Here is a 19,021-nt window from a genome sequence, read left to right as displayed (position 1 = left end):
ATGTCTGCTAAACACTTGCCAACTACAGCTTTTGTGCATCGAGCATGGTGCAAATAATCCTTCTGGGAAAAAACCTTTGCTTTAAAGACTAATGTCTCAAGAGCCACCCTGCTAAAGTGAGTTGGCCAGATCTGGACAGAATAATACTATAGGTCTTAAGGATGAAGAATGCCTCAGAAGCAAGGGAACATCGGGGAGAGGCATAGAAGTCCTGCCCGCCATGATGGACTGATGAAGGGTCTTCTCCGTGGCCACTTATCAGCTGTGGCTAGATTAATGCCACAAGGGTTACCACTCCAATTTCAACCTGCAATGGACCTGCAGGATCCCTGGGATCGGGGGAGAATGCATATGAGCAGGAACAGTCTCTGTAACCCCCCCCCCCCATCCAGATCGTTCACCGAGAGAGATGGAAAAAGGATACACCAATCTGGCAATGTACAGTAAGCCCCAGCAATAACCAGGAGCTGAATGATGAGTGCTGAGGGATGATTTTCTGCTCCTCCGATGCAACTAAGCTCCATTGAGTAGATGAGCCAGGAGTAATAAAGCTAGACATAGACCGTCCAGATGACGATGACAGAAATTGTAAATAATGCTTGTGCACCTTCAACCTGAGCCAATCTGTCATCATTTGTGGTTACTATCCTCGCCCCGTCAAAATTGCGGAAACAATTTGCTGTGCTGGAGTCCCACAGGTCTGGAGACCCGTGTCCAGTGTCCTGATGCAGCATGCCTGTTCGCCCTCTAGTGGACCAGAATCTCAAATTCGGAACCAAGAGCCATAGACGAGCAAGGAAGCAAGAATAGGAACTCTGATGTACTGGACCATCTGCCCTGGAAGTGAATGTAGTGACTACACTGTAAAACTCTGGACCAAGAGATGCAAACCTGAAGATCCAAGAGACCTTAAACCTGGAGATCTACTAACAGGAAGAGCTAGGCTGAGATGCATATTACACGCAATAATGACGCTACAGTATCCACACTGGTCTCCATACACTAAGCCTGTGCGGTGGTGCTGAGCTTGCTGCCCAGCATATACCATCACACTATTAGCAAATAGCTCACCGCACCACAGACCCAAACAAGGTTCCAGAGAAGGGCTGAGAGATGCCTCTAAAATGGCTGCCCATCATGTCTCTGTGGAGGGCAGGGATAGAGCGAAGAAGGCAGCCTAAGGAACACAGTCAACCAAGTTGCAAGTGCGAGCAGGGGTGGGGAGGTTGCATCTGCCTTCCCTTTAGGTGAAAAATCCTAAGGGATTGTGTACTTACCGCTGCAGTCATGTCCAATGTGTGTAGCAGCAGGTTGGTCTTATACTCATACTCATAAGACCAACTTGTGGTCACCAACACTCATGCAGCTCCATACAAGCAGAGAGTGGTTTATCTCGCCTTCTCAGGACAACCGGGGGGGGGGGGGGGGGGGGAGGGTGGTTAAAGTCACCCACCCAGTCGAGTGTAGGAGTTGCTGTGAGTGTATCCCATAGGATGCATGTATAGACTGCTCAGCAAAAATGAAAGAGAAAGTAAAGTAAACGGGGGGACCACTTAATCTGGCTGGCGGGGGGTATAGTGGAGAGGTTCTGGGGCTGCTTGGAAAAAAATAACCATTTGGTGCATAGATTCTATCTATCGATCTATCTCTGTTTGTTTGGTTTCTTAGTAATAATGTTATATCCAAAAACTACCAATTTAATAATAAAATGTGGACAATATAATTTAAAGATATCTGTAATATTACCTTTTTCTAAAATCTATACAATGCAAGGACTCTGTCTATGTATCTATCATTCTTTATTCTAAAGTTTGGATTTGGCTTTTAGGTGTCTTGAGCCTTTGAATCCTGTGCCAGACAATTTGGAGTACACCAAGCAGCTTATACTTAGTTGCCTGCTGAACATCTGTCAGAAGATTTCAACGGAAAATGCCCAGGAGGCAAAAGGTAAGACATTAAGTTGGCAGATTTAGCAAACCTACTAACACAAATGGAGGTGCTACCGATGACAACCAACCAATATAACTTTATCATTTTAGATCATGTACTAACTAGAATCTCATTGGTTTCTTCCACTTGTCCTTTTGAAGACCTAGATAAATCTCTCCGTAAACGCTATTATAATAGGTGTTTTTTTTTTATTGTGACCAAGGTTTCTGTTTGGGTATGGGTGATAGGGTTGACAGTAATTTGGTGTACTCTCAATAGGTCGGCCACTATTAGTCGACACATGAAAAAGGTTGACAAGGTCAACACAAAAGAAGGTCGACATGTGGTTTTATGTTGTGTGTTTTCGACATGGACACCGTATTAGTATACCACGTCCCCACGTGCTTCGGACACGGTGCCTCAATACGCTCGGCTCACTATTATACTCTCACATAGCCCACTTGGATAGAAAAAACACCCAATAGTGGTCAAGCCATTGACAGCCCTTTTGTTCTATACTGTTATAAAATCCTGATAGAATTTGTGCATTAAAAGTTTTACCATCTGCGTCATTCATACATCTTCGGTTTTAGATTGATTATAGTGATTACAGTATATAAAATCTGTGGTGTATTCATGTAATAGATTTTAGCACTCCTTGCAGGCCCCTTATTATTATTATTATTATTATTATTATTATTATTATTATTATTATTATTATTTTTTTTTTCACATTTCTACAAATATTTTTAAAAAGGACCTTACCATCCATGTGGACTGTTATTGGGAACAGTAGTTTGTACGGATCCGATATGTAATGCTGGCGGTTGGAATCCCGACCGCCGAAATCCCGACATGGGGGGGACGTGGAGCACCCCCCCCCCCCTTGCGGGCTCGCTGCGCTCGCCACGCAGCGGGCCCGGTGCCTCGCTGTGCTCGGCATGCTATTTTATTCTCCCTCTATGGGTGTCGTGGACACCCACGGAGGGAGAAAGTTTCGGGATTCCAGTGTCGGGATCCCGACCGCCGGCAAATTGACTGCATCCCGTTTGTACCAAGGCACCTTGCCCAAAGCATGGTGGATGTAGCAGTACACTAATTGGGGTATCGTGAAAACCTAAAAAAAATTAAAATAAAATCATGTCAACCATCTCCATGTCGAATTTAAGCATGTCACCTATTTGGGGTTGACATTTTGAACCACACCCTTTTTGAAATTCGAACTCCAACAGAATGTTAAACTAGTGTCTATTATCATCTTCTAGATGTTATTCTTCTGTAAGTGTTGGTTTGTGACCTTGGGTAACCCAGTGGTGGCCGGACTTTTTTAACCCGGGATCTACTTTTTGTACACTTACTGACTGGTGATCTACCGGCGTTTCCCCCTGTGTAAAATATTCCCTTCCCAGTGCATAACCCACACCCCCCCCGTGTAATTCTACCCGGTGCAGAACACACTTCATCCCCCTCCCCATGCACCAACATAATCCACAGTAATAACAGACAGGCTTTAATAAAGGTAATGGTGGTCATTCTAGATATTGACGCCCCAAAAACTTAAAGGGACAGCATGCACTGAAGTCTCCACAAAAAAAGGTTGTGGTCTTGCAAGGAAGGGGCATGGCTAAATAAGAGTTCCCACAAAAGTACAGGGAGATAGTTGGTGACAGGGATATAGTGTGTGACCTGCTGGAGATAGATATCAAATATTGCAGTGTTTATAGACATGTACATAACTCTGTGCCCCAACAAATACTTTCCATAGACTACACACACACTATATATAAATAAAGCTGTTCCTCTTGCCCGGCCTCCCTGCCCCATCACCATGCCAATTGTCTCTGCTCCGTTCTTGATTGCCACTGTCCATGCTCAGTGCCCGAGTGGCAGACACTTCATCCAGGTAGGACTTTTCCCATCCTGATCTGTCCCAGCCGCCGGCTGTATTGCTCTGGGAGTAGCTAGCAAGCAGACAGAAAGCGGGAGGCACAGGCAGGCGGGTGGATGGCATAGTAGGCAGACATCGAGAGTAACAGGAAAGTAGGTGAGCGGACGGCATAGGCAGACAGGGGGAGTAACAAACGGGTGACGATCGGAGGCACCTTACTGTGGCAGTGCCATACATGGCTGTGTAACCTGACGGCCTTCTTCTTGCTGCCGCCTCTGACCTGTCCCGGCTCCTCCACTGATTGGATCAACATGCAGTGTCCGGGTGACATCATAACGTCACTCGTGCACTGCTTCACTGGGAATGTTAATTAAGGCTTCAGCTACAAGAGTTGGTCGCGATATGCCGGCAAGAGGTCCACGATCGACCATTTGGCCACCCCTGCAGTAACCCATAGGATCAGAGAAAACTTCCCAGACCTGTGTGTTAATGCCTGAAAACAACTAATTTAGCAGGCGAGAAAAAGAGGCTGTAATTTAAATAACCCTTGAAGTTTAGGCCTGAGACTACCCTTGATTCTCGCACCTCTTAAATTTTGGGGCCAATTAAATGTTATCCGATGTCTTCTACGCATAACTTTTAAAAGTGTGTTAATAAATGCCACATTAATGTGTCGTTTACGGTCACAAAGCAAGGCATCCCAAAAGTCCTTTGCTAGTTTTTACACAGTTAGTTTTTATACTACAATTAAATTCCTAATTTTAGCCTGAATGTGTGAACTTATGTTTTGTGTGTTTGTGGGTCATACTGATGTTTGTATGTTCCGCTGTGTTTATTTTGAGCCCAGGTGCCCAGAAATTCACCTGTTTTGCAGCCACTGTGTGGTGCAAATCCATCCGTGATATAAAACTAATCTGTAAATTTGATGAAAATCCAATTCCCAGAAATTCTAGATGAAGAAAAGTTCAACGTGGAGCTGATTGTCCAATGTGTCCGGACCTCTGAGATGCCTCAGACTCATCATCACGCTCTATTTCTCCTGGGAGCAGCCTCCGGAATATTCCCAGTAAGTGCGCATAATGATTGCATCATTACTTTCCTGTATAACCGTGTCCTCATGCCCCAATGTCCTCCTTGTCTGTACACATTCAGCTTTTTCATGCTCCCTAAAAGCTTATTTACAAAGTATTATCTTAATGTAATTGAAGTGTTTTGATATGACCGAACTTTTAGCTGTAATTGGCTGAATATCTCCTTATTCTGCCTGACACTGTTCACACTCTGACCATTTGCCCATTCAGTGCTCAGACATCCATTGTTGTTCTCAGTGACTGTATAACAGGTAATTACTGTAACAGGAGGCATTTAGTGTTCTTGCCAATGTCATTTTCTTTATAAAAAGAAAAATAAAGTCCATATTTAAACTGGTCTGGTCTTTTTTTTTTTTTTTTAGGACAAAGTACTGCACAACATAATGCCCATCTTCACTTTCATGGGCGCCAGTGTTATGCGGCTGGATGACAGCTATAGCTTTCAGGTTATCAGTAAGACCGTGCAGACCGTGATCCCGGCACTAATACAGGTAAGAATCGAGCCATGGCAAGCCTGAGTATTATTTATTTATTAACAGTTTTATATAGCGCATACATATTCCGCAGCGCTTTACAGAGAATATTCTCACATCAGCCCCGCCCCCGTCACCATTGTGTTTCCATTGCAGGCAGAAGGGGAAGCATCACAGGACACTAAAGATAATGTGGAGAAGGTTGTTGAGAAGATCATACATGTATTTGTGGATGCTCTGCCTCACGTCCCAGAACACAGACGCCTACCTATTCTGTCACAGCTTCTGGACACTGTGGGGTCAGAACGATTCCTCTGGGTGCTACTGGTTCTTCTTTTCCAGCAACATGTGACCAAAACGGTCAATGTGGCAACCAATGGAGAGAAGGTCAGCATTGGTGAATCATATACAACCTGCAGATTCAAGAAATGATGTCATTATGTTTTCCTGTCTGTGTATAGATTTCTAAAGCTATTTTTCTAATATGACTGGAATATTTAGGCTTATAGATTTGTCCTCCCTGTAGTGTAGCGGAGATGCGTATGCAGTGCAGCACACAGGTCGCAGTATAGCGCTTACTATAGTCTACCAAAAGAATTCCCAACTTGTCCGGAATCAGTGTTCTTTGGTAGGCTGAAGTATAGAAATTATTCCCAGTGAAAACGGATACATACAGATATAGGGGGATATTCAATCCCAGGTCACGACTGTTGGGCTGGCTCTACAGCCGTGACCCTGTCCCATTCTTGGCTGGCTCAATGATGAATTGGCAGGTGGGTTTCACACGCCAAAAAGGGGCCGTGGCTGCGAGATACGGCTGTGGTTCGTTGAGCTCGACAATCCATGGCCGTTCTTGGCAGAATGAGCCCGACTGCTTTTAAAGTCGGGTCTGTTCCACCGAGATCCCTTTTCACTGCTGTCGGGAAAGACGGCATTGAATAGGGCCGTCGGTATAGCGGCTGGAAACTGAATACTACCCCATAGCCTCATTCATCTTTGCTGCAATCGCGCTAAGCAGCAGGTCTACGGTTCTGCGAAACTCGACTTTGCTAATTTTCTGACGATAATGTGTCAACCGATATACAAGTGACACTTATCAGATTAATCCACACTGTCTCCTGGCAGGTCTTTGTTGCAACTAAAAAGCAATTTAACCAAAAAAGATTTGCACTGGGCCATTCAGCTAACTGGTGCCAGGCATCATTAACTGAAAATGGACTATAATCTCTTTAAACCTGTGATAGTGGAGAATTTAAGAAATATTGGTCCAGTGCTACAGATTACATGGTATCTGATTTAACAGCCTAGCATTATATGTATCCATGTTTAGTAGGCATGGGATGCTCTCATGTATAATAATGGGCCTCTATCAACAGGATGCTGTTTTGGAGCAGGACACGGAGTTCTGGATATCCGTCTGCTGTGAATTCAATGTCTACATTCAAGTGGAGAGTGTGATCAAGCTGCTGAAATTCCTTGGGAAGCTCCCAGAAAATAAAGATGAAGGTAATGCCAAGACTAACTCTTGTGTTGCAATTCCTGTATGGTTTCCCCCCTACAATACTGTATTAACTAGACTTTAGATAACCGTATAGCATAGTGTAATAGGACTAGCTATACATAGAGTAGTAGTCATGACCTGTTTTCATGGGTACTCGTTGCAGGTAATCCTGATCCGAAGAAGGTAAAGGCACAGAAGCAGAAACCTCAGAAGGAAGACTCGCCGCTCTTTAGTGTGGAGAACCACTCTGCTAAGCAGCTCCGCCACTTTAAGTTCTTGTCTGTGTCCTTCATGGCACAGCTCCTGGCTTCTCACAGTTTTGTCGGCAAGGTAAAGTAATTGTGTTCTTACAACTGGACTGCTGTTGGGCATGTTTGGTAGAGACCAAATCATTTCACTGATCAGTCTCTGTTTTTTTTTTTTTTTTTTTTTTTAAAGTGATCATTAAGATCATAAGAATGTTCCCTGCCTGCTGCTTCTTGCTTTACTGTGGGGGTTTGCAGTGCAGGTTGAGAATCCCTTATACAAAATACTTGGCACCAGAAGCATTTTGGATAACTGATTTATTCCATATTTTCAATGAGGCATCTTGAGGTTACAGTATCTTACATTTATGTTGTTTAAGCACATCAAACACATGAAATGCACACACACACATTTTATTTGTCCATGAGACAAGGTTTTAAAACATGAAACAAAATTTCTGTACTATCTCAGGCACTGCATTTGAATGCCAAGCAATCATTTTCTTGCATATTTAGTGCCAGTTCCATATCATGTCCCCAGTAGTGCCAGTTCCATATCATGTCCCCAGTAGTGCCAGTTCCATATCATGTCCCCAGTAGTGCCAGTTCCATATCATGTCCCCAGTAGTGCTAGTTCCATATCATGTCCCCAGTAGTGCTAGTTCCATATCATGTCCCCAGTAGTGCTAGTTCCATATCATGCCCCCAGCAGTGCCAGTTCCATATCATGTCCCCAGCAGTGCCAGTTACAGATGTCCCCAGTAGCGCCAGTCCCATATCATGTCCCCAGTAGCGCCAGTCCCATATCATGTCCCCAGTAGTGCCAGTTCCATATCATGTCCCCAGTAGTGCTAGTTCCATATCATATCCCCAGTAGTGCTAGTTCCATATCATGTCCCCAGTAGTGCTAGTTCCAGATCATGACCCCAGTAGTGCCAGTTCCATATCATGTCCCCAGTAGTGCCAGTTCCATATCATGTCCCCAGTAGTGCCAGTTCCATATCATGTCCCCAGTAGTGCCAGTTCCATATCATGTCCCCAGCAGTGCCAGTTACAGATGTCCCCAGTAGTGCCAGTTCCATATCATGTCCCCAGCAGTGCCAGTTCCATATCATGTCCCCAGCAGTGCCAGTTACAGATGTCCCCAGTAGCGCCAGTCCCATATCATGTCCCCAGTAGCGCCAGTCCCATATCATGTCCACAGTAGTGCCAGTTCCATATCATGTCCCCAGTAGTGCTAGTTCCATATCATGTCCCCAGTAGTGCCAGTTCCATATCATGTCCCCAGCAGTGCTAGTTCCATATCATGTCCCCAGCAGTGCCAGTTCCATATCATGTCCCCAGCAGTGCCAGTTACAGATGTCCCTAGCTGTGCCCGTTACAGATGTCCCCAGTAGTGCCAGTTCCATATCATGTCCCCAGCAGTGCCAGTTACAGATGTCCCCAGCAGTGCCCGTTACAGATGTCCCCAGTAGCGCCAGTTCCATATCATGTCCCCAGTAGTGATTTTAGTAGCAATAACAACAACAAAAAAAGTACATTCTGGAACTATTTATTTTGTTGTTGTTAAAACATATATTTGCGCTCTATCCTACCTGTGAACGGACATCATTGAGGAATAAAGCAAAATGTCTGTATGCGACAATCTACCAATTACAGGGTTTTGTGTACAGCTAATTTATCAGATGTTAAATGAATGTTTGATATATTTTATAATTTGTTAGGTTGTGGATTGTGACGTTGCTGAAGGATTAAAAGAATTGGAACAAAGGTATGTCCTAATAGAGTACTCGTGACTGTTACTAAGGGCCTGATTCAGTCCTGCTTGTTAGTCGCTGCCTAGCGAGCAGGAAAATGCCGAATGCACACGCCCCTGGCACCTGTGCGAATATGTCTGAATTGGCCCCTAAGTGCATATTACTTACCAAAAATATAACCTGCTATGTTTAAAAACAAAACTGCCATGGTTACAAAATGCCTGCAACGCTGTTTATGTAACAATAGCGTTATGTCTGAAGAAGGGATTCTTAGTTTTGAATCATTTCCTACTCAGATTATTGGAAGAGGTTCTTTGCTATATCAACTTAGTAGCCGCCTCAGTGGAAGCAAACGCAGACCATCCCACAGCAAAGTTCTGGCGTGCGCTACTCAACAAGTCCTATGAGCTATTAGATAAGGTAAGTCCTTAATTCTTCTATATCCAGCAGCTAAGTGATTTATTGCTGAATGTGGCTTATAAGAATATGCAATGTGTGCAATGATTTTGTCTAATGTGTCTTATGTTTGTATTATTTATATTAATCCTTGAACAATGTGTTTGATGACGTCACCCATCCTGGTAATACTTATCCCACTTATTACTATTGTTTTGTTGAGCCACTATTTCCAAAATATCCCTGTTTAATCGCATTCTGCCCAACCTGTTGTGTTTTGAATCGTCTTATTTGGTATTGTTTTATTTCTTGTTCTTGTACAGGTCAATGCCTTATTGCCTACCGAAACCTTTATCCCAGTAATCCGGGGACTTATGTCCAATCACCTGCCATCTGTGCGACGTAAAGCAATGGATTTATTAAACAACAAGCTACAGCATCGGATGCAATGGCAAGAAGAACAGGTAGGCAGTGTTTTCTGGCTTCTGTCTATACTGCTTGAACATAAACAATTTTTTTTTTTTGGTAGGGAAAAAGATCTTGTTGTAATTGTGACTGATTAGTGACACTCTCTAGAGCTGGGTAAAAACAGTGAATTCTCGCTGGCCGTCTTCTGAGTGGCTGGGCTTAAAAGTACATTGATCATGCCACTTAGAACTACACTGGATCAGTCAGTCCTGTATTAGGGTACAAATGTCACAAAACTCCCATAGTTTACCATAGAGTCATAGTCCTATGCTGGCTCCATAACACACAGCTGTAGCTCAGCCGCGGTCGGAATCACTGGGCATTGACTATGGCAGCTTTCTGCCTCACAGTGGAGCTGCATTGTATTGGAGGTCACTGCTGGTTTGGGAGGCCACTGGCAGTGTCGGTCTGCAACCCACTTGACTACCAGGGGGGCATTTGGTAATGAGGGTACTGTGATAAGGGAGGCAATTTCCTGGGCTTTGTCAGGGGAGAGGCCAGCTTTCCCTGTTAGATCCTCCCCCAGCACTTGGCGCTTCCTCTGATATAGGATAGCTGCCATATGAATCACTTGTCCTTTCTCCTCGCCTACAAAGATGTAGAGCAGCCATCTATTGACTACCTACGTAGCAGAGAGAGTGATCATCAGACTCCTGTCTGCCCTATACCTCACACCAGCCTGTTCTCACCGGTTAGGGCTGCCTGTTGAGCACTGTTCTGAGGTCTTCTGTCCTACATTTTAGATAATTTATTAGTTTTTATAAAAAATTATTTCCTATTCCCTTCGGTTGGTTTTGTATTTTTTATACTTAAGTTTGGTACACACTGGCTGATCTATTGGGCGTTAAAGTGAACGGTTGATTTATTGCAAGCCTGACGGCTGCTGTGAACTTGAAATATATCCGTGAACAAAAAATGTTCAGACATATTGTGTCGGCTGTGCAACAATGTAGATACTGTATATTGGGATTCAGTATTGAATTCCGGCGGTCGGGATCCCGGCGTTCAGAATCCCGACGCCGGAATCCCGACAGCCGAAATGCCGACAAGGGGGGGGACGTGGATCGCCCCCCCTTGCGGGCTCGCTGCGCTCGCAACGCAGCGGGCCCGGTGCCTCGCTACGCTCGGCACACTAATTTATTCTCCCTCCAGGGGTGTCGTGGACACCCACAGAGGGCGAATGTGTCGGCATTTCGGCGGTCGGGATTCCGGCGTCGGGATTCTGAACGCCGGGATCCCGACCGCCGGGATTGTAACTGCATCCCGTATATTGGGCCATCTGGCTATGTTTATGGTCCTCTGACACAGCTTGCCTGTCCAGTTGGGGATCCTGACCAAGACGACAAGCGTCAGATCGGTTTGTGTGTGCGCTTACCTTCATTGTCCACTTAGTCTGGCAATCAGCATTTGCTCACAAACATTCTGTCAAATTGTTTAAATCAAATGGATTCAACTACTGGCCAATTCTAGATTTTGAGAGCAAATTACTGATATACAAACTACATTTGCTCCCATTCAGTACCAGAATTTTATTCCATCCAACCAAATAGTTGGATGGTTGGAGGAAATTTGGTCAGATGTATGGCCAGCATTAGAGTCAGTTTGGAGCACTTTTTTTATAGGAGTTTGTTTACCTTGTTACCTGTTACAGGCAGGTATAATACCAAGAAAGTTTGTGCGGTACTTGTGTATTATCACGGCGCCCGATTTCATATAAATTGCATACGATTTGCGGCCGATTTACGGCCGTAACGATCTGCAATGCAATTTAGCGGACGATTTGCCGCGATTTCCTGCCTATCCAAGTCAGCGGTACGCATCCTCCCGACCTGTTCATACTCCCACTATCCACGTCGGCGTGGAGTTATTTTATAAAGCGTGGCAAGCGCAGCGAGCCACCGAGCCCGAAGCATGGCGAGCGGATGCGTAAAACGATCCCGTAGCGTGGCGCTGCGCTCGCCACGTTTCAGGCTCGGTGGCTCGCTGCACTTGCCAAGCTTTATAAGGTCAACTCCACTATGTGGATAGTGGGGGTATGAACAGGTCGGGAGGACGCGTATCGCGGGGCTCGCCACGCTTCGGGCTGACTTGGATAGTGGGGGTGTGCAAAAATCGGCGGAAAATCGGCCGAAAAATCACATTTTTGCATGTGATTTTGCGGCGCCGTGATAATACACAAGTACCGTTTGTGCACCTGGTGCTCGGAATGTAGAACACTCAGATCTTACTCTGGAAGCTGCTTACCACAAAGAGGCAGGCCAGCCCCTGAGGACAAAAAGACAGCAAAAAATAGTGGAAGCACTAAAAGATTACCAACATATATCTTTTTATTAATAAAATCAGTTTATAGCATGCGAAGTAGCAACACAAAAAAACATCAAATACCGTGTGCATATAAGACAAAGACTAAAAATTACAATATATTTTAAACAAAATATATTCGTGTCAATGACCCAGATAGTTGCTTTTTTTATGGTAAATAAAATCTCACTGTGAGATACTAAATGATATCAATCATAGATTTGAAATGTGTATATCTCTACTTCTTTCAGTATATGGAAACATTTGTAGAGGGCTGGATGTGAAGTAGCAATCTTTGGAATGTCCAGACAAAGATAAATCTCCAATACTGCTTTCAGACAAATAGATGTAAAACTGATGAATGTATCAAGCGAAGCACCAGGGTCAATATAATGGGCAAATCGCGGTTCTTCCCCACCAATGCCTGATGTCCAGTCTGCTGTTATAGGGCTGCAAAGTCTGTGTTAATCCGTGCTTGCTGATGGGGAGCAATTGTGGAGGATCCTGCTGACACAGAGGGCAAAGTGAGGCAGCTTATCTTTAGCGGTACATATGTGGGTGGATGATGGTATATGCTTCCAGTGGCAAAATCCACAGGTGATGCGACTCTATTGGAAACCACATGGTGCGGCTGACATCTCCACCCAAATCACTGAACACATACATTCAGATGAATGCGTTTGCCCTGAAATCTGGTTGTCCCGCCCTCCTGTCCAACCGCAGCATGTTGGTCTTGCTGAATGGGACCCTCTTGGTCGCTGTTTGTGGCCCAACCTAATGCATTACTCATGAGCATTTCATATAAAATTTTCATAAGAACAACAGTAATTATGTATGTATGTAGAAATGTTAAATTTTTTATTTCATATTCTTTTTAGGTTGAGTTATTGCTGGGGCTTGTTACGGATCTTCTTTCTGTTGCAAACCGGAAGGCGAGTGTGGATGGGGAAGAGCAAGCGATCAACAGACAGACCGCTCTATACAGCTTGAAACTGCTCTGCAAATGCTTTGGTGCTAACAGGCAGCAGGTGTTTGTACCTGTGCTGAATGCTGCAGTTGACCTCATCTCTGCAAAGGAGCCTGAGGAGAAGAACGTAGTGGGCAGTGCTTTGTTGTGCATTGCTGAAATAACAAGCACCATTAAAGCTCTAGCCATTCCGCAGCTGCCCAGGTATGCCATTCTTATGTATGCGTGACCTAGTTATCACTGGCTCACAATCACATTATGGAAATGCAGACCTGAGTTTCAATGTAGTTCTATTGCTTTCTAATGTTGTGTGATGTACTATACAGACGTGTCCACTTAAATCTATCGTTAGTGTGTTATAAGATGCATTACACATAACACATGAATGCCATGTGATTCAATGCCAGGCACATCTTTTAATTCAACTTGTTCCATTAAATATGTATAATTCACAATGTTATGCAATAGAATGCACAAGCAGCTTATGCTGAGTAAAATGATATGCGGCATGCCTTTGTTCTGTGTGTGCCAGCTGCTGTATCTTCATAGAACATACTACTGTACTTTACAGGTAATGTAGCATGTCCTATCTGGAAACCGCTAGTTACATATAGAATATAGACATACTGCATAGCATTTTAATCAGAATAATTTGCTGTGTATACTATTCCACTTTGTTAATAAGACCCCTTTTAATGGAAAAAGTCACATGAAAAGATGCCTGGTGCTACTGTAAAGGACTCTTTCACCCGCAAGGAGGCTAGATGTGTATGGATACAACTGTATGTGATTTAATGATACATGGCACTATAATGTGTTGTAAACTGAATACTGTTTGATGTAGATGCCCAATAAAGAAACATTTTAACATCATACCTTGCCTAAAAAACTTCCTTTCTCCAGACCGTTGTCCGTCTAACAGCATCACAATACACACCTGTCAGAGGTGATTTAGCCTTTCCTCACCAAGGTTTTAAACTTTCTGAATAGTAGACCCAATTGTGTTTTTACTGTAGTGCTGTAAGACATTTGGGGTGAGAGAATCAAAGTGAGAGATTTGCTAAGAAATCTCCAGTTTTTTTTTTATTAAAGCAGCAATCCATTACACTGCAAACTTAAACTGGTTTTGCAGTGCAAATGATTGCCGCTTTAAAAAGAACTGGAGATTTCTTACCAAATCTCTCACTTTCTGATTCTCTCATCTTATTAGATTACACCATTGCTGTTGAAACACTATGGGGTATCTGGAGGAATATGCTTGATACGATTAATCAGCAGCATGTGAAAAGTTATAAATGTTCCAACAGCATATGCCTTTAAAAAAATCTTAATTTTGTGCGATGTCTTCTGGTAACCGTATTGTCATATTATTGGTTGTAGACTGATGCCAGCTCTCCTCACCACTCTGAAAGAAAGAAAAGAGCTTCTTACTAGTGAGATTCACCTGCTCAGCACAGTGACTGCTCTACAGAAGGTGGTAGATACCCTCGCACATTTTCTTAGTCCCTACCTGCTAGAGACATTGCTGCAGGTAAGTGCATTTGTTTTCCTTAGCTGGTGCACTTTAACATTTAGACTTTATTTTCTGCTTCATGCTTCAGAAACAAAACAGTTTCTTGTGGAGATGAAAAGAAATATAATCCTGATTATCAGTTTACGAACACAGCTACATTGGTGTTTATTCTTAGTACAGATGTACATGCTTTGAGGCTTTAATGGCACCTACATAATAACTTTGGTAACTTCTGAAATAGAAGCAGTGACAACTCTACCAGTTACCATAGTAACAACCAATTTATGATAATGCCACAGGAGTCAGGGGTCCCTGGTAGTAATGGACACCCCCTAAAACACACCCAAATGCAATATCCTGAAATTATTTAATGTTTTTATATGAATGTTAAAAAATATATTTCTGATTACATTTTATTTGTATAAAACTGTGTTAAAGGCAACAGATTTGTATTCTGTATTTGCCCATTGATTTTACACAGAACTATGATGAAACTTAATGAACACATCTGGGGATGTATTTTTAAAGGTTTCCTTAATATTTTTTAAAGTTTTCCTTAATTTGGTGGTTACCTGTATGTTTGTATTTGGGATGAAACATTGAGCTCAGAGTAATCAGCATATCACAGTGTACATTACTATTATTTGCTATATAATGTAATATATTAACTGACTTTTTGTTCTTCATATTCAGTGATAGCATACCCTCCAACATGACCCATTCCATTAGGTACAAAATGCTCTGTTCCTGGACTTCCCTGACAGTGGCAGTTACAGAGATTGGACTCCAGCACAGTCCAATATTCAAAGAGGGGGGTAACATCAACTGCCAGTGAGTCCAGGACAGTGATGTTTGGAGTGGCAGTAGGTGTGGCTCCCCTATTTGAATATTGGACTGTGCTGGAGCCCAACCTCTGCAACTGCCACTGGCAGGGAAGTCCAGAAACAGAGCATTTTGTACCTAATGGAATGGGTCATGTTGGAGGGTATGTGATAGTTAAGAAAAACCCAGCAAGTTCTTACTATGGCTTCTTATTCCAGAGCAGTTCCTGGGGCACAGTTTATACATGAAGCATTTTATATTCCGCTTCCCTACTGTACTTAACACTGCTATAGATGACTAGCGCCATGATGTTCTGCTCCTGATGTGAGTTTTGTGGTTGCCTAGGTTACACGTCTGAACAAGATCGCTGACAAAGTCGGACCAACTTCACAGCTTTCTATACGGGTGACAGCACTGAAAACAACCTTGGCAACAAATCTGGCAGCCAGAGTCCTTCTCCCAGCCATCACCAAGTGTTACTGTCATCTTGTGGACACACGGCAGGTAATTGGGGGACCTTTGTCGCAGTATAATTATCTCTACTTAACCTAACTACACCTCTGTAAGTGACATTTGGTAACAAATAACAGGATGATGCAATTAGGATGTGTTCCCTGCGCTGTCTGCCCTGAGGTTAAAGACATTTCATTTTCATCATTATTTATCTATTCCGTGTTTAGCGCTTACGTCTGTTTTCTCTATTAAATGACCTGGCCTACCCTCACTGTAACACATTGTAAGTGGTGTGCCGCTGTGCTTGTCACTTGCCACTGGCCTAAGAGGATTGTGATTTCTTTTAAAATATAGAAGCCATTAATAGTAACTGGAAAGCGAAGGGGATATGATTTATGCTTGTGGTTTGACAGTATACACTGTTTTATATATAAAGTGTATCGTGGTGAATGTATTTGCAGGAATGGAGTTGGATCGATATGTAGCTAAACTTAGGAAAGTAATCAGAAGGTTATTAGTATTCATTCTAGCACCCGCCATCTTTGTAAACTCATGCAGTTCCTGTTCCCTGCCTGGGGAGTCGCGGTCTTCTGTACTGCTGTAGTGCTTCTAGCACAGTGTGGTCAGTATATCAGCACTGATATGCAAACCAGACCTGTGCTAGAAACACCACAGCAGACAGCGACACCCCAGGCAGGGAACAGGAACTGCTTGAGTTTTCAAAGATAGCGGGTTCTAGAATGAACACTAGGTTATTAGTAGAAATAAGTGGCACTGCGACGAGAAGCAATGACTTTCTGACTAGGACTGGTTTATACTATAGGTCTGCGTGATCCACTGTCTAAGCAGAAATCCTATTATAATACCTTTTTCTCTCGTACCGGACTTCCTTTCCCATTATATGCTGGTATCTTCAAATTCTTTTATGGGTGTGGCTTATTTCTGCAACAGTTTAGAGATTTTCTTATATCTAAAAGGAATGTAGTCAGTCTCTAAAGTGCAGTGGAAAGAACTCGCCACAATAACTGATTCTTAATTTGTATTTCTGCGGTAGCAAAACAGGGGTAAGCATTAATGGTACTGCCCAAGCTTGCGCTTTGCCTGAAAATCTCAGAAACAATCTCTGTTTACTGATTATATGTAAAGAGACAAGGAATAATAAATGCCAAGGCTGAGTGTTAGATCATATAGGCTACCTATACTATCATATAGGTTAGATCATATAAGCATTATTGCCTCAGTGATTTTTTTTTTTTTTATCCAAATAAGTCTCCCCTCAAAAGGACAAGTAATACTGGAAATATATTGCATATAATCTGTGACTAGCTGCACAGTTGTTCTATGTAATAAAGTTATTATTTGAATTTGGTTGTTAATCTGTGACCAATCTGGCTGCAGATGTGGGTGGAATAGTAATTGGATGCTTAAATCTGGCTGCCTCCTTATTTTATATCATGGGTCTAATCTTACAATGTAAGACTGGAAAAGTCAACTGCATGAATTGAAAATGACAAATCCTAGCTTTCAGAAGTTGTTTATTCTTTACAAAATGGAAACAGGTGATTTAGTACCACATCTGTTCCCATCAAGAACAGAGTATCCCCATCCATGCAAGCTGGAAGCAACCATTTTGTGAGTGGTTCCTGTTTGCGTGAGATGGCAGCCTATTTATTCCAAATGAGTAGTCACAATATTGAACCAGGGGTCACTGAGGTCACTGTTCCCTAGTGAGTAGATAGTCTCCTTTCTTATGTATATTGGTTAATCTTGCAAAATGGCTGTCTACAAACTGTCACAGCAATAGGCCTACTTAAAATGAACAAAATCTTTTTATTTTTGCACTTGCCTCAATGTATAGACTGATTTGTTGTCTTAAGGAAAAATGCCTGGGCTTTCTTATGGACATCCTGAGGGAACACATTGCCTCAATGGAGAAGCAGCAGCTTACATCTCACCAGGCTGAGCTGACCTCTTTCTTCCTAAAGGCCCTGGATTACCGAGCAGAGCATTTGGAGGTAAAGAAATCATTACACTTATGTTGGTCTGTGTTGTGAGCAATGAAGTATACCAGGAATCTGAGCTAATGATTTGGGTTAATAGTAAGCATCTCCTATCACAGTGTTTTACATTTTGAACTCCTCTCCTGACCTAGAAGAGACATTGTAGACCAGGGGTCCTCAAACTATTTTGCTCTGGGTCCCCATCAGACAATAAAAATTATTACAGGACCCCAGCAAGTTACTGCAGAAGTCATCACATCACATGTGTAGGCTGCAGACCGCACAAACATGGCAGCATTGTGGAGGCACAAAATGATGGGAGGTGCCTAAAATAACAGACAATTCAACAGATTTTTCAGACTTGTTGAATCACTGACTGAGATTAGAAAAGTCATCAGCCTGATGGTCAGCAACATGGAGTCATGACCCCATGCTAAGAACGTCGGGACCCACTTTGGGGTTAGGACCCACAGTTTCAGAACCGCTGTTGTAGACAAATGGCCCCTTTCAGCACTTCTCATTAACATAAATGTGTCATTTTGTGCCACGTTACCCTCCCACCCATTCACCTTTTTACCTGCACACCAGTTACAGGCAGGTCAGTGGGATATGCAGTGCCCCGTCTCACGCCACAAACAAAAATGGCTCAATCTCGAAGTTCTAAATGACTAATTTTGGTTTTTACGTTTGTGATGACACAATTTGTTTTGACAGAGCGACCTGGAAGAAGTGGGCACCACTGAGGGCCATATCATTAACTGTTTGATCATCATGGTCATGAAGCTTTCAGAGGCAACGTTCAGGCCACTTTTCTTCAAGGTGAGACACCTTCGTATTTAAGACCGTTCTAATAGTGTAGCATATTCCAATGTGCTCATGAAACTTTCACTCCTTGCAGTTATTCGACTGGTCCAAAACAGAAGGAGCCTCCAAGGACAGACTCCTCACCTTCTGCCGTTTGACTGACTGTATTGCTGACAAGCTGAAGGGGCTCTTTACCTTGTTTGCTGGTCACCTTGTTAAGCCTTTTGCAGACATTCTCAATCAGACAAACACCATGAAAACTGGTAGGTGTTATTGTGTCACAATTATTGATATAACATTAAAACTTTAACTTGGTTTTTCATATAACCAAACTGTTCAAACCATAAAGCTTTAACATTGCTAAGCTTAAATGGAAATAGATTTGAAAACTTTGTTACTGCTTCATAGATCTT

The 19,021-nt window shown here is 43.0% G+C and overlaps 1 protein-coding gene across 1 annotated transcript in view; it reads left to right on the top strand.

Annotated features, from left to right (window-relative positions):
- HEATR1 (HEAT repeat containing 1) overlaps nt 1–19,021 on the top strand; it is an 84,714-nt gene that overhangs the window by 62,037 nt on the left and 3,656 nt on the right. The window contains exons 26-40 of the mRNA XM_083176018.1: nt 1,829–1,947; nt 4,762–4,883; nt 5,271–5,399; nt 5,538–5,768; nt 6,758–6,887; nt 7,046–7,212; nt 8,852–8,898; nt 9,181–9,304; nt 9,604–9,744; nt 12,928–13,220; nt 14,397–14,547; nt 15,697–15,855; nt 17,682–17,819; nt 18,519–18,623; nt 18,703–18,871. Of these exons, the coding sequence (XP_083032144.1) occupies nt 1,829–1,947; nt 4,762–4,883; nt 5,271–5,399; nt 5,538–5,768; nt 6,758–6,887; nt 7,046–7,212; nt 8,852–8,898; nt 9,181–9,304; nt 9,604–9,744; nt 12,928–13,220; nt 14,397–14,547; nt 15,697–15,855; nt 17,682–17,819; nt 18,519–18,623; nt 18,703–18,871 (2,225 nt within the window). The remainder of the gene's footprint in view (nt 1–1,828; nt 1,948–4,761; nt 4,884–5,270; nt 5,400–5,537; nt 5,769–6,757; nt 6,888–7,045; nt 7,213–8,851; nt 8,899–9,180; nt 9,305–9,603; nt 9,745–12,927; nt 13,221–14,396; nt 14,548–15,696; nt 15,856–17,681; nt 17,820–18,518; nt 18,624–18,702; nt 18,872–19,021) is intronic.

This window comes from Crinia signifera, chromosome 3, assembly GCF_055691185.1.
Source record: "Crinia signifera chromosome 3, ASM5569118v1, whole genome shotgun sequence".
Classification (NCBI taxonomy): Eukaryota; Metazoa; Chordata; class Amphibia; order Anura; family Myobatrachidae; genus Crinia; species Crinia signifera.
The sequence above is the reverse complement of the archived record's forward strand: the minus strand, read 5'-3'. Positions and strand labels throughout refer to the sequence as shown.